Source organism: Amblyomma americanum, chromosome 3, assembly GCF_052857255.1.
Source record: "Amblyomma americanum isolate KBUSLIRL-KWMA chromosome 3, ASM5285725v1, whole genome shotgun sequence".
NCBI lineage: Eukaryota > Metazoa > Arthropoda > Arachnida > Ixodida > Ixodidae > Amblyomma > Amblyomma americanum.
Genome location: NC_135499.1, coordinates 191,969,726 through 191,985,719, shown reverse-complemented (window position 1 = coordinate 191,985,719; position 15,994 = coordinate 191,969,726). Strand labels below are relative to the sequence as shown.

The 15,994-nt window shown below is 51.3% G+C and overlaps 1 protein-coding gene across 7 annotated transcripts in view; it reads left to right on the top strand.

Annotated features, from left to right (window-relative positions):
• Positions 1 to 15,994, top strand: part of LOC144125713 (5'-AMP-activated protein kinase subunit gamma-1-like) — a 261,476-nt gene that overhangs the window by 158,500 nt on the left and 86,982 nt on the right. For all 7 annotated transcript variants that reach the window (XM_077659350.1, XM_077659349.1, XM_077659353.1 and 4 more), the window contains one exon: positions 15,353 to 15,477. In XM_077659350.1, the coding sequence (XP_077515476.1) occupies positions 15,353 to 15,477 (125 nt within the window). The remainder of the gene's footprint in view (positions 1 to 15,352; positions 15,478 to 15,994) is intronic.

Genomic DNA, 15,994 nt, shown 5'->3' with positions numbered 1-15,994 from the left:
TCCTCGTTCGCCTTTATCGGTGCCCCCCCTCCGCCCTGTGACAGAGTGGTGCGCGGCAGGTTCGAGTAGTTTGGGCCCCATGCCAACTGTGTGCCGTCGGTTTCCGTTTTTTTTTGTATCTCATCCTGCCTGTTTTGCCTTCTCCGAAACTCCTTCGAAACTCCGATTTTGACAGTCCTTCTGTCGTGCGAAGCAGCCGCCATAGCGGCGGCGTGTTGTTTTCATGCAACAGAAGTGTTGCAAGCGTCGAAACTTGGGAAAGGGACAATGCGAGTTCACACCCGGCGCCACTGCTGGAAATGCGTTTAGGAATAGCTCTTAAAAAATGTGGACGTCATGTGGACGTGAGCGCGTTCATCACCTCGGGGGAAAACTGGCGAAAGGGACACTTCCCAAGGAGTTGTAGCATGAATGTGCATCGCGTCAAGAGTCTGCAGTTTTCAGTAGCGAGGGTTGAGTAAGCGAAATTAGTTGCTCATCGTGCTCAAACTCGCGAATTGCATACGCTTTTCGCGCAGCCAATTGCATTTGCCTTATTCGCTTTAGATGACGCCCACTGTGCTTCGTCTCTGGCCTAGCGGCCAACTTGATCTTACACCCTTATCGATGCCCTTATCATTTGCGTTACAGATTGCGCTGTGGCAAAGGGATGGGACCTCTTTATTTTTTTTTCTCGTAATTTTTAGGAGACACTTGCGGTAAGAACTTCCGGTAGGAAAATTGGTGCTGCATGCTCCGTGAAGCGAATTCCAGGAAAATATGCCACTGTTTGCAGGCTCGCTGATCGTGGTGGAAGGAAGCTATAGGTTACTGTATGTTGAGAAGTCTCTCAGTGCGTAGGAGGTTTCAAGTGAACGCGCTATTCCATTTAGAGTCCCTGCGAGAACGTCCATTAATGTGACGTATAGGTCTGATGTTTAAGCACCGTTCCCCAAGAATGTGCCGACACCCAAGTGGAAATTGAACACACCAACACCACCTCTGTCCACTTTCGTGTTCTTTACGAATTCCACCAGGAGTATTTGCCTAACACTATTTGTTGAAGTAACTGAAATCTTGTAATGTCAGCGTAAAACAGGGTATACGAATGGAAAGGAAACTCTTAGCGGTCAGCGGCCGAGGTTTATTAGGGAGGTGGCGATGGCGCAGGATAGGGCTGATTCGGTTTCTTTGGTAGAGACTTATGTCCTGAAGGGGACTTTACGGGCCCTAGAACAGACGATGATCGTCTGCAAACGCCCCGCCACGGTGCCTCAGTGGTTAGGGCGCTCTGCTGCTGAGCCTGAGGACGCGGGTTCGGCCCCGGCCGCGGCGCCCGCGTTTCGATGGAGGCGAAACGCAAGGCGCCCTTGTATTGCACATCAAAGAACCGGAGGTGGTCGAAATTAACCCGGAGTCCTCCACTATGGCGTCCCTCATAGACCATGCCGCTTTGGGACGTTGAACCCCATATGCCAAGAAGCAATTTAGTCAGCATTCTTCCTTGCCGCTGAACAGTGCCAGACCGGCACCACATGCCGCTTATTGACGTCAACGCTTGTAAGAAGGCAAACACAGTTGAATGACCTAAATTAACGTCTCGCCAAAACTCTCGGCCCAACATCCGGGGACATGTAGCTTCCTTGGCCGTTCGTCGGAGCGGTGCTCCGGCGTACTCGCCTTGCCTCGTAGCGTTATTTGCCCAGCGGCAGCCTTCTTTGCATTGCGTCTTTTCTTTATCTCGGCGCGGCGGTCACGCTTCGCTGCGTGTCGTCAGCGTCCGCTGTTATTCTTTCCCTCTACTATTGTTCCAGTCGCCGTCAAGGAAACTGCCGCTGCTCAAGGCACGCTGAAAGAGCGCAGTGCACGCACTGGTTTTGAAAAAAGAAGAAAAATAACATGAATGCATTACACGAGGTGGTAACGTAGCTATTCAGAGCGCACTTAGAGCACAACACTGCGAGGCTAGCGGAAGCTAATTAATTTATTGAGTGCTGTACGAGACAGAAAGAGTGGGATGGCGTGACTGAGTTGCGGTATTCATTCATATTGCTGAGTGGCTTAGGCACTGCCATTGTGCGTACATGGCTTGCTGTGACCCTTAAGTCGTGACGCTATCAGCTGGTGCGGATGGTGCTTGTTGCAGACTCGGGGATCGCAGTCTTACGACTAACCTCTGTAGTCCGGCGCATCCCTGAGTGCAAATGTTAATCCCTTCAGGCCCCCAAATTTTTCCCTTCCCTGAGTGCAAATGTTAATCCCTTCAGGCCCCCAAATTTTTCCCTTTGCACTAAAAAATTGACATCCAGAGTTTTGCGTCATAAGGAAGAAGGTAATTCACAAAAATGAGAAAGCGTGGGCTTAGCCTTTCCTTTATTCATTTTCTTTTCGTGACTCCAAACGAAATCTCTGGGACCTTGTGGGTGTGAAATGCGTAATCGGGTTAGTTCAGTGAAAATATTTTTTTTCCTTATGAAAACCATTGAAACAGTGCGATTTTTGTAGGTGCAGAGTTGCGTGAGCCACAATGCTCATGTCGAAGATGCGAGTATGACCTCTTCTTTTTATGATAGTGTGTGGACCAGTGCGCGGTCTTTCCCGAGCATTGGTTCTGTTGGGAAACGGTGTGTTAGAGGTAGCCATGTTTTTTTTTGTTTCAGGTTTCAATCCCTTGTGAAGGGCCCTGGCAATTTGCATTCGGAACTTAGAGTATCCAGCTTTCAGCTGGAAGTGAAATTTAGGAAATTAAATTCTGAAAGGTCGGGCCAGTATAGAATTTTTGGAGCATTTGTGTACCAAAGGTGCTTCTTGTTGTAGTCGCATTATTCTTCGTATTCTATTCTTTTAAGCAGTTACCGTGCTGTGTCGTCGTGTGTCTTTTATTTTTCTGGCGAGTTAAGTCATGATTTTCAACTATAGTGGCGTGGCTGCACAAGGCTTTTCATTGTCTTGCAGTTTTTACTTTCATTTGACCACCGAAATTGCAAATAAATTCATCGCTTTCGCGTTCTACTTGTTCTTGTCGGGTTTGCGCGATGAATAATTTTTGTTCGCATCACGAATCGACGTTGATTGATTGCACCTCACAACGTGAGGCGTCAGACATCTGTATACTTCCCTTACCCTCTAAAAGTCGCGTGTTCTAGGTGTTTGGTTTGGTTTATGGGTGTTTAACGTCCCAAAGCGACTCAGGCTATGAGAGACGCTGTAGTGACGGGCTCCTGAAATTTCGACCACCCGGGGTTCTTTAACGTGCACTGATATCGCACAGCACACGGGCCTCTAGAATTTCGCCTGCATCGAAATTCGACCGCCGCGGCCGGGATCGAGCCCGCGTCTTTCGGGTCAGCAGCCGAGTCCCATAACCACTGAGCCAACGCGGCAGCCGTGTTCTAAGTGGTAGCCGTCTAAGTGTAGTCATCTGCTTTAGAAGACAGTATGTTTTTTTTTTTACATATAGAACGCAGAAAAGTCAGAAAACGCGGTATTTTTACCAGACAGGAACTCAAAAAGTGCCACGGAGCTCCACCCCGCGATGATTCCATTTGGAATCATTGTTATTTGCGAACACTTCCAGCCGGTGCGAGTAAGTTTTTAATGACGAATTTATTTTGAAGGAACGAAGTGAGGTCAGCTAGTCCACCTGCATGTGTTCAGGGAAAAGAAAACGCCGTTTCTTTTCGCGCACATGTTCAAATGGACGCAGCGCTATATCCATCGATATCGAGAGCAGAGCGTGAACACTTCATCACTTCCCTGGCAGCAGCGTTCGTTTGTACGGCACAACGTTGCTAGAGTACGTAGATAAATAGTTCTATTCGCCCTAAAAACAGTAGGACTTTTTTCACCATCTGCTAGTCTTTGAAGTTGGCGATTCCGCTTGAAATCGCTGGACCGGGAAGGGTTGAGCTTCTTTCTCCCCCAGTGCACTGCTGATGTTTTTTTTTTTTCCACTAAGAATGGCTGCCGGTCGTTCTCAAAAGGCTGAGTGGCCCACTTCTTTTGGCTCCCGTGACGTTTACTTCATGGAAATCTTCTTGGACCGCCAGCAGGTGTCGTTGACGTATGGGAGTGCCAGTCTTGAATAGCGTCCGATTTGTGCCCCAGGCTGGACGAGATCTGCGATTACAGTATGGGCAAGTTGAAGACGTTGCTTTATTATCAGTTCTTTTTTTAGGTCTCGCAATCCTCTGAAGGGCGGCACAGGAGCGCAAAACTTTAAATAGAAAGAAAGCGCTGCAGTCTTATGGCAAAGCAAGTCTTCCGAGAACAGCTGCTATTCGCAAGCGTTCCGTAGGAAAGAAGAATGGGTGTTGAAATAAATGCCTGCGGCAATAGTGCTGTAGTATGGTGACCTCGGGACCATTGCCAGAACATTCGTAACGCGGTGGTTCCCCGTATACGCTGAAACACTTACTCCCTGGCGAGCAGTCAACACGGCCGCGGAACATTGTGCTATGTGCTCCTTTTGGTGCTTTGTTACGATGGCTTTTTACGATCTTAACAAAGTGGTGGTTTGGGCTAGTTGGTATAGCATACCGGAAGAAGACATAGCGCAGCACAACGGGACAGAGAAAAAGAGCACACAGGACGATTATTACGATGTTCAAAAGCCACCAAACTTAACGCAGGTGCCTTCTCTACCTTAAGTCTTGATTTTATTTTATTTTTCCTTGGGAAAACGTTTAATAAGACCAGGGCAGTAGGCGTTCGTCAGTCAATCATTCAGTGGCGTCTATGCACCACGGTTGCCGCGCGTGCATGGGAAGGCAGCACACTGCGCTCTTCGCGTGCTGCTGCGACTGTGGCGGCGCGGCAGAGCGCGTAGCGGTACACGTAGTGCGGCGGCACGCGCGGCAGCGTACGGGGACTCCCCGCAAAGGGCGCGGGAGAAGGGCACCGTCACGGCCCTCCATCTCCGCGGCGCGCGCTGCCGAGCCTGATGGACGACGTCGATCACGCCTGTCCACGGTCTCTCTCCGGTCTGCATGCTGCGAGCGGTGTGTCCAGGAGGCGGTGCGTGGGCAGAGAGCTCCTTTCGGGTCCGACGACACGCAGCGATGAGCCCGTCTAGCTCCTGCTCGGTAGACTGGGTCGCTTGATTTGTCGCCTGTCATTTGCAGCGGGAGCGCGCGTTCTGGGAAAGGCCGTCGAATCGACGCAGCTGCTGCCTTACGCGACAGCGGGAGTGCCGTGGTGGGGGGAAAAAAAAGTATAATAGGGAGCAAGCACATAGCCAGACGCGAAAAGAAAAAAAAAGGAAAAAGACAGGCATCTATATTGCTGATTTAGTTTTCCTTCCTTGCTGTCGCTTCCGCGGCCTGTTCGTATTGCTTTTTTTTTTTGTTTCCTGCTCCTCTCATCCTGAGCCTTCTACACTTCACTCTGACGGAAGTCGCGCCGGGCGTGTTTACGGTCCCGTGACCACCGGCGGATAGTAAAGTGGAGCGGCCTTAATAGCGAACATTGCCTTCGAGGACGGCTCTGATAGAAGTGACGTAATCCCCCCCACCTCCCCCGTCCATTGGCTCGCGTCTAACCTTCTCATTTTTGCGACGTTTCATGCGCGGGTTCTGTTCGTCGCATATATGGCGCAGTGAAGTGAGCGTCACTCGAGTGATGCGGCACTGCGCCCGGAGCTGCGTAGACCATCGCCGAGAAAGAGCCGCTTCCTCTCCGGGTGCGCGGGCTAACACTTAAATATTTCCTAGCAAAATGTAGGAGCCGCCTTTCCTCCCCTGCTGTTCCACGACGGAATGGTTAATGCATGTTCTGCATACACGGGGAGCGGTTTTCGGGATGGAAGGAAGCAAAGCCAGCGGGAAACGAGAACGGGAGAGCTTAGTTACTGCTATCCCGTTCTTAAACAAAAGAAAGTATGAAGTTCGTTTGTCAACTTCTTTTAACGCGACAGTGTTAAGGAGCTCGTGTCGCAGAAAAGCCGGTGTCGTCGGCATCGGCGTTTTTGGCCGTGAGCGAAAAATGGCGCATCTCGGTGGACACCTGAACCGCGCCGTAAGGGAAGGTATTTTCGTTCCCTTACGGCGCGGTACAGGTGCCCAGCGAGAATTGTGAGACAGGCGTCATTTCCTTTCCTTAAAACCAATTTTCATTTAATTTTCCTTCCCTTACGGCCCGGTTCGGGTTTCCACCGAGATAAGCGAGACAGGCGTCTTTTCCTTAAATTGTCCAACAAGCCACGCGTCGCGCCGAACGGGTGATGGCGTTCCGTGCACCCCTTGGCAACGCTGCAACACGCTGTGGCGTCTCACTCTTAAAGACGAAGTTTAAGCGTCCTCCAGATTGTCTTTTTGTGTTGTGCTGCCGTCGATGCTGCTTGCTTAAGGGAGAAATGGTATGGCCCAGTATTCAATTGTGTTGCAGTTCATTTCTGGCTTTTTTTTTTGTTTTGTGAGGGTATGGGTGCGGGATGAGAGAAATCTATTTATAGGCGCAAAAAGGCAGGAGTGCTTTGTGTTGCGTGATCTGTGGACGGAGTGTCATTTTTGTCTTTTCGCGAACAATGAAAGGAAAGTTGAAAATTGGTTTTGGGGGGAAAGTAAATGGCGCAATATCTGTCTCACATATCGACGGACACCTGAACCGCGCCTTGAGGGAAGGGATAGAGGAAGGACTGAGAGAAGAGTTGCCTCACACTGCGCGTGCTGCATTGTAGTGGTTCTGTAGCTGGACCAACACGTGTCATCAGCATCACCCAACCTGTTTCGACACCGGCGCGCTTCATTCCGAGCCACTTTCTGACGAAAAATGGCATGAAACGCGTTGAAACGAGCAGAGGGGTGATTTATCACCGCTGATGGGGGGAAATGGCATCGTACGAGGGATCATTGTTTGTACAGACCCCCCCCCCCCCCCCCCCCCCCCACACACACACACACACACTCTCCCGTTTCTCGCTACGTGATTCTCAGGGTGAGCTGCTGAGTGTTTTAGACTACAAGCTGAGCAAAATTTGCTTTTCAGGCTCTTGTACATCAACATGAGCGCCATTTTGCGTTCCTTAGAAGGAATGCAGAAATGGCGCATTAAAAAAAAATTGCTTCATCATAAACTAACCAGGTGCGCAACCTGTGCATATTTATTATTGTGTAAATAGACTGTGTATATTAACTCTCTTCTCTATCCTCTCTTCCTGTCCCCTGACCTCTTTCATTTCATTTCTCCACTCTGCCTTCTATCCTTTATTAACGCTGCCCCAGTTCGAGTGCTTCAGTATCGATGGCAGATGCCGGGGCTAGCAAAAATATTTTCCTTCCTTTTTATTGTTATTTTAATCAAACCATTTACTACTACCACATTAAAAAAGAAAGAAAAGGGCTTTCTGCGCTTAGTGCTTGCGTAACATTTTATACAGCGCGGCGCGCAAGATGGCCGCTGGCACATGCATACAACGGACACAGGCGACTCTATCGCCGACGTTCTGCTCTGCACGGCTAACGTGATTTACGCCCTTGTCCTTTTTGAGTCTTTTTTTTTTTCCTTCTCCGGACACCGGGCGACAGCGCAGTGCCTCGAGGCGCACGGGCCACTCCCGCCTGTGCGTGACAGCCAGGCGCTAATGATTCTCGGCCAAGACATTGGGTCGGACCCTTTCATTAACAAGTCACACTTGCCCCCACCCTTGCAGCTCTCTGTCCCACGCGATACGCTTGTCGCTAAGGGGGCTCCCCGTATAACGTCCGCGGTTTTGATTGGTGCCCTGTATCCTCGTCGTCCGTCTTCTCCGTGGGTGTGCGAACTGCGGCGGCACCCCCCCCCCCCCCCCCCTTTTCTGTCCTTCAGGCGAGACGGGGCTGCTCGCTGCATTAGCGCACTGCGGGAGACGAATCGCGTGCGCGGCGCTCTGCCGCCTTTGTCGTCCGCGCCCGTCTCTCTCTCTCTCTCTCTCTCTCTCTGGTTGTTTCGCACGCCCCCGCGATCGCACGGCGGGGGACCCGAGGCGCTTATTTTCTGTGTCACACCGCCGCTCAATGCGATGCAGCGAGCAGAGGAGCATCGCGGAGCACGCGGAGCAGCAGCGAGTGGAGCGCGGCTCGCTGCGAGATTCCAGTTGGGCCCCTCGAGAACGTATGCTCCGTCTTCCCCGTTTTGTTTCGTAATCAAGGTTGGGGCTGCCAGGGCTGTTCATTTTTTTTTTTTTGCTCTCGCCTACTTATGCTTTCCTTTTCGTCTCTTCTTTATGGCTCATTCTTTGTGTGTCTCGGCACAGGGGCCTTCATTTTTCCGCCGCCTTTTTTTTGTCGGCGCTGTTGAAGGCGCTCGCGGACGCTTGATTGCTGCAGAAGTGAAGACATCCAGTTTCTGTAGGAGCAAAACTAAAAAAAAGAAACGAAATAGAAAGTTTACTGATTTCTTTTTTTTCAGTCTCGCTTTTTTGTGAAGCACGTATGTCGAACAGTCCTCACTACAGCATATGCGCGGTTACTCAGGAACCAAAAACAAATCTATTTAACACCGTTGTTTAATTTTATGGATGAGTAGCTAAGTTTCATTTTTCTTAGCCGTTATAAACACCGTGGCACTTTTCCAGGAGCTCGCTTAGCTCACGTTATTTTAGTTTTGTGATTTGGATAATCGCACGTAAAATGTTCTGTGCTGCACTTTTAATGTGCTTAAAAATTTGACCCATAGGTCAGTTTCTTGCCTCATTACGTGCTAAGACATCGTTTCTGCGACGCTACGCTAATGCGCGCGACTTTTGACCGGAGCCGTCGCTTCTCGGTTGTGGCGCGTTCTGGCGGATGCGGCGGAGCTGAAGTTTCCAAATGTGAAGCTCGCGTTTCAAAGCGTCTCTTTTCTGCGATTTGTCGACACACACAGCAGACGAGGACGATGGAACAGAGCGCGACGAGCGCTTCTTCCGACTTCTGTTCATGTGTTGCGATGAATTGCCAGCGCGCTAAGCAGCTTTCGGTTCGTCGGTTCTTTCTTCAAAAACTCGGTGCTTCGTTTTGAGAGCCAAATGTTCCAGCAGGAGTAGCCTAGAATGGCTGTGGTTGTCCGGAAGCGAGCGATGTGGAGTCGACGTCACGCTAGTAGTATACGTCCGCGTGCACGCTGCTCTCCGGGCGTGCCTCGAGGCGTTGGCCTGTACAGCAGCCTCGCTTCTGCAGGCCGTCTCCTCTGCGTCTTTGCACGCGGTGCTCCTGGCCGCCGCCATATGCGGCCGCAGTGGCCGTGCGACGGGAGCGCGACGCTAATCTTAGCCGACGAGGCTTGCCAGCTGGGGACTCTGGCGCGTAATCGCGTCGACCCACTGTCGTGCGTCACGTTTTTTTCTCTCCGAGCAGCGCCCTCCTCATTACCCCCCCCCCCCCCCCCCCCCTCCCAACTTCGTGGCAACGCGGAGAAGCAGCCGGCAATAGAAGCGTCTAGCGCACCACCGACGTGTGGGCAGAATCTCGGTTCTGGAACCCTCTGCTCCTGGCAACGCGGCCCCGAGGACGACGCGCTCTGTGGCTTTCGTGACACGTGCGACCGTGAAGAAGGGAGCTGAACTCGACAGAAAGGGCACGCGGCGGCAATCGACACATGCGCCTTGCCCGCATAAAACTGCCCTCTCCCTTGGAACCACACAGCAGTTGTGACCGCGTTTGCTGCTCACGTAGTCTTTCACGCGCTTGAAGAAAACACGCACCATGTGCTCCTAAGAGCCTGCTGACTGTGAGCCCTATAGATGTACAAAGTGGCAGCGCTGGGTTTATCGCAACCGCCTGAAGAAGCGGATGTCCAGAAGATTGACGGGTTTCGCGCTAAGCTAGTCAGTCGTACTTATAACATTCGTATTTCAGTTATGGTGCGATGCCAGTTTGAGTGAGTCCCTGTCCGCCATACACGAAATTGGTGTCGTATTATAACTAGCCCGATACATTTTTCCGCTCGACGTGTAGGTCGCAGCGCTGTAGTGTGTGAGGATGCCTGCTCAACAGCCCCAATTTCGGTTCCCGTCCTCGCTGCAGCCGACGTCATCTTAAGCTCCTCACTGTCCTTCATGTTTAGCTGGCCTATTAAAGGCAAACGTTGGCGGTGGTGAAAAAAAAAAAATGTCCGACTCTGGAGCGTGTAAGGTGCCGTAACCGGGAAAGCATCTATAACGAAAATGAAGTAGTGGTTACAGTTTGTATCTTGATTAGGAGTGGGGCTGATTGGTGCAGGAGGTGACACACAGCAAACTTAAACAGCAGCTGACAGTTTTCCAGTAACGTGCCCTCGACCACGCTGCTTCTGAGTCTTTTTTTTTTTCTGGGGGAGGGGGGGGGGGCGACTTCATGCCCACTAGCCGAACTGGCGCGATCAACACTCAACAACCACGGCGGGCAGCGAAGAGCGCACGGTGGCTGGTGTCAACATGCGCATGCAACAGCGCAGCTGCTTGAACGGCGATCGGGCAGAGACCTCGCGTAGGCCCCCCTCCCCGATGTGGCCCCGTTTTAGCGCCCTTCTGTTTACACAAAACGACACACACCGGAGGCCGGCGAACGTTGCCCAAGCGCCGTAATGCGGCGCAGACACGCGAGAGGGCCACTTGGCGTGCCGATCTCGATCACCGGCGCGATTTTTGCTATTCCGCCGCCGCCGCCATCTCGTCTCTTGAGGGTCTGGCTGAATGAGCGGCTTAGTGAACCCCACTCTTTTTTTTTTTTTTTGTCGCTTCGCCGGTCGCATTTCGTCATCCCAGGGCAGCCACTTCGCCAAGATTACAAAAAGTGCTTTCTTTCCCCTGTTTTCTTTTAATTTTTTTTTCTATTTACGTCGCTGCCATTCCCGAAAAACAATCCCGAGGTTAACTTTCGTCGTTGAATAGGTGACTTTCCACTCGCGTGTCGCGTTCGTGTTTGCTATAACTGTAGCTGTTTCCTATTCCTTGTTTGAACGTGCCACTTTATTTCCTGTCTGCGTTTGTGAACCCACGCTTTCGAAGTCCTCACTCTTAACCTTTATGAACGCACTGTCGGGGACGAAGAATGCGAAAGCGGCTTTACGTAGGAGATAAGGGACACAGAGGACCTTTTGCAACAGGTATGTTAATAAGCTTACCTGCATCGCTTGTCCAAAATATACGGGCAACCGGGTTTTATGTTGGTCACTTATCGGGGCTACCGTAGCGCCGCTCCTAAGCCCAGGAGGGCCGAGGACGATAGTCCCCGAAACCGTGGAGTGACGTGCGCGCTAGCGATGAAAAAAAAATTGAGGCAGTGGCGTCCAGTGGGGGAGCGAAAACAAAAATGGTTTCATAAGCACCATCATTCATCTTTTTCTCCCCTCACCCCTTTCCCCCCGTGCAGGGTAGCAAATCGGCTATTCGTCTGGTTAACCTCCCTGCCTTTCCTCCTCCTCCTCCTCATTTGTTTTCCTGGAGGGCTGATGCAGGCGCTATGAGAGCGGTGGTATAGAAGAAATCTTTGCAGGGTCGCGAGCATTGAAAAAGGTGACGAATGTCGAGACTAGAAGCGAATATCGTGTGATCCTCGAGATTTTTGCCTGCTGCACCCCCGGCACCCCTGAATGAAGGCGACACGTAACGCGATAGCGTTAATGGCCATATATAGGGAATTGGTAATTCTCGACTTTGCATTCTTCGCTCGCTGGGAGTCCTCATACCACTCCTGGCGCAGTGGTGCAAGCGATGCGCCACTGCCCTGCGATGGCTGCCACCGGTGGGGCTTGTGAGAGACAGGCTGCTCTTCCCTGAGCAAACTCTCGCGGTCAGCCATTACTTTAACTGCCGCCTACCACGGTGGTCAGTTTGCTCACAGTACGATGGACAGGCTGTGATGACGCCACAAGGTCACGTGACCTAGGTGGCCCACCTATAGGCTGCCCGAGCGGCCGTTTGCTAGACTTCGAACCGCAACGACGACTACGCTGCCCACGCCGGACAATTTTTTTCGACATGGGGGTACTAACGCTCTCGCCTTAGAACACGATACTCCATTGAGGAGCACTGTCCTGTATATTTTTTGGACAAACGCTGTTTTTCGGCTTCTGTCGGCTCTTATGTTGGGAACGCTTACGTGTTCGTGTTCTCGTTCGTGCTTCGTTACTCATACGTTAGTCGTGTTTTGTCTTTCATTGCTAATCTGCGTCGTTTTAGTTTCGTAAACCTCTCGCAAACACAGGGGGACGACCGCGCGTGCACATATTATGCGTTGGCGTGTTCACATGGCGCGTTAAGCTCGCTGCCGTGGGGGAGTATGTATTTCTCTCCGTTATAATTTCGCAGCCTCTTCTAACCTTTTTTTTTACTATTTGTTCTTCTCTAAGTGCGCGGAGGTTTCTAGATTGCGCTCATTAATGAGCGGCATGCGCGGTATAAATTAGCGCTCGTCGTTGTTAGTCTTGAGTTTGTTTGTCATTTCGTTCGGAAAGGCATGCCCAGAATCTTGTTCGCGAGAACATTTCGTACTGCCCCGGATTTTGTTTGCCTCTACGTCTTTAGTTGAGGGAGCAGCTAATGGGCCCGCAGTTCTGCCGCGTCGGCATCGCCCCTCGTCGGCAGCTGTGCAGCTTCGGCGCTTCAAACGTCGCACGCTCAGCGTGTGCGAGGTTCGCCTCCATTAACGCTTTTCGCAAGCGGTGATTTCTCGCGTGCCGCCCAGCGAGCTCTGCTCATTCGTGTTTGCTTTGGGCAAAGCAGAGCTATGGCTGTATCTTTCGCCGGACCCCCTTCGATCGACGCAGCCCTCTCTCGATCCGGTGTTCAACACCTAGAAGGACCAAACAAAAGTCTCCCGGCGTGATAGGGGAGCACTCATCTCTAACAAGGGCTTGTTCCGTTCTTCCGAAGGCTTTCGACGGCCGCCCACCCATGTGATGCACCTTTAGCCACGGTCGGCGCTGCACCCCCCCCCCCCCCCCTCCCCTTTTGTCATTTGTCCGAGCAACCCTCCTTCGATCGCCCGCCCGCCTGCATTGTATCCGGCAAGACGTATCGAGCCTGTCTCTGGAGTGTTTACAACCATCGGCTGGCCGCGAAGCTTTCGGTTGGCTCTCCACACGTGGATGTGTTCCTCTTCCCCCCCCCCCCCCCCCCCCCCCCCGCTTTTTCTCCCTTCCCCGCCAGAGGCTCAGCGTGGCCGGGTGTTTGCTGCACGCTCGCGCGACCCTTAATTAGACGCGGCGCCTCCGCCGGGATATCGACCCGCGCGGCGGCGATGAGTGGCTCCGATGGCGCTTACGTCCTCCAGCTCGCATCCCCGTCCCGATGGACTTTCCCCGCGCCCCGGCAATCGCTGTCCGATCATAGATTGCATTTTCGTAATTAAAGTCAAACGGGCGGCAAGTGTACTCTCTCGAAATGAGGTTGTGTCAAGATGTAGCCGTCGTCGATCAGATATATTGCTCCGCTACCATATACGTATTTATTTGTTTTCTTTTGCCGCGCTGTGCTTATTGAAGGGTGAAGTGTGCTCATACCTTCCAAACGTGGAAACCCTGCATCCTAGCTGTACACTGGGAGCTTGTAACTTCTACCAACCGAATGGAGGTATTGAAATTTCATCGCGGTGCACCGATCTGTTTTATTTCTTATTTAAGAAATTTCTTGACCTGTAACTCTGCGACAGGGAGGGCTCGAGCGTCTTCAGTTTGCCATTCATAAACGTTCTTAATCTTGGGCACTGCGCATAACACAATGGGAGTTCAGTTCAGCCGATTTCAGTGAATCGTCGGGGTGATTATGTCAATATGGCATCGTATTTAAAACGTATACCTTGACACACCGCAACTGGACTGTTCTTATGCGAGAAATTTGAGCGTCATGATTACTTTATTGGCATTTGTTTTGCCTTTCGCGTTTAACTTTTATGTGCCATCTTAACTTTGCTGCATCAGCAACTTCCGCTGTCATTAGCGTAAGGTTTCTTGCTCTACCCTCGGTGCTATTTTCCTAGGAAAACCCTCCTCGAAGCACCATTAAATATCATCTCACTGGCTTCGTCTTGAGCCCGTAGGGGGTAGAACACACTGTTGGCAACTTCGCTAAGATGTATCGACGCAAAGTTCGGCTCCCCCCCCCCCCTCCCAAAAAAGGTTGTTTTGAGGGCAACTTTCGAAACCGGCGCACCACGAACTGGCCCTAATGCAACTTCCCTGTTCAACGCTCGATCTCGTGGGGTTGCTGCCTCTTTTTTTTTTTGCGTACTGTCATTGATTTATTGGTCGCTTACAGGCGGGCCCCGCCGAAATACCTCTTTGGCGGAGTGCCGGCGCCTGGTTGTTTTACTTCAAGATATTTCAAAGACAAACCCGGCGGCGTGAAGCGCTCACGATTGTTTGCAAAAGTTCTGCCGGCGTCTAAGCGCAAGTCAGAAGGAATATTTACTGGAGCTTTGCCGCAGCCCGAATTGAATTCTTCGCTGAACGATCGTATCCACTTTCTCCATAAGCGCTACAATCTTCTGGCCTCAGACGGGCTAAGCAAGGCTCAGAAATACGCAAGTGTTCGTGTTCGCTTGTGTAGTGAGGAGCTTTATTCTGCAAACAATGCCTGTAATATGAATCTGAGCAGGTGAAAATTCGCGGATAACTTTTTTTTTTTTGAGCAAGCGAAGTTCGTCAAGCGTTGCGCAAAGCACGCATTAAAAGGTGCCGTTTGCCCGTATCTCTCAGGGTACTGAGAGTGCCGCTATTTTTCCGTGCGTTTATGCGCGCAAGCGGCCTTTGACGTTCACGATCGCTATTCGTGTTTTTTACTGTGCGTCGTGGACGCATCATATGACTGCGTGAATAGAAGCTAAGTTGTCCTAATACCTTATATGTTCTGCGAATCTTATGCAGTGTAAGATATTAAGCGCTGTTTGTGTTGGAATCTATAGGTTCCGCGTTTGTGCTGGGAATAAGCGTCCCGCCAGGCGCCTTTGCAATGTGGCGAAGAGGCGTTTTTGTGCTCCTGTGAAGCTGTCTTCTTCGCAAGCTTGAAAGCGCACGGTGAAGCTAGCTTGCAGTTGTGCTTCATCAGTCGAATTTGACTAGTGGGGAGAGGAGTTTTGGATGTTGATGGTGTAGATTATTATTATTATTATTATTATTATTATTATTATTATTATTATTATTATTATTATTCGATAGCATAAAAGGCTTGTCGAACCATATCGCGTTGACGCTGCGACGTCACACCAGAGCCTAGGTAGTGTGTAGTGGCGTTTTGGTATATGGGGGTGCCGTAATGCTGTTTAAGGCAACTGTGTGTGGGGAGGGGGGGGGGGAGAGTTCATCGGACTTAGGTGCCAAGTGGCGCTATGCCATCGCATCACACACGCAATTGAATTAAGTTTCCCCGTAATTTTTTAATTTTTGTTGTTGTTGTCGGCGTCTGGTTGACTCAATCACTGTCGGTGTCGTGTGTGCGCAGGGTCCCTGCTCCGGCGTCACTCAGTGGAGCCCGAGCGGCGCCGTGGCTCTGTGCAGCAGCAGCGGTCACTGGACTCGATCGACCACCACACGGCCCTCATCCACAGGCACCACCACGCCGCCACGGTCAGTGCAGCGCAGTTCTCTCTCTCTCTCTCTCTCTCTCTCTCTCTCTCTCTCTCTCTCTCTCTCTCTCTCTCTCTCTCTCTCTCTCTTTACTCCGCAGCGCTTTTTGGATGGTGACAGCAGCGCCTGCCTGTACGCAGGGCCTGTCAGCGCTTTGTAAACGCTTTCGCAAATACTGACAGAACTGGCTGCGGCTGAGCTGGTTTTCACTACTTGTTGCTGTAAAATGCGCAGTTTTTATTATAATGTTATAATTCAAGTCATTGCGCGTGTGGGAAATTACTTCGCGGGCCGTTTACCGCCATTTTTTTACGCCGCTAAGCGCCACTTTTTTTTGCGCGCTGTTGAGTGAGAGGAAGAGCAAGGGTTCAGATTGCGTCACATTTTCCTGTTAGTGTGCCTGTTAACCTAGAAGCTTAGTACGTCTGTTTTTCGGTACAACCACGCTAAGAGCAAATGTGAATGAGCGTCCACTGTGCCAGGACCGAAGCGCGTGTGGTAAGTGCAGAACAGCAGA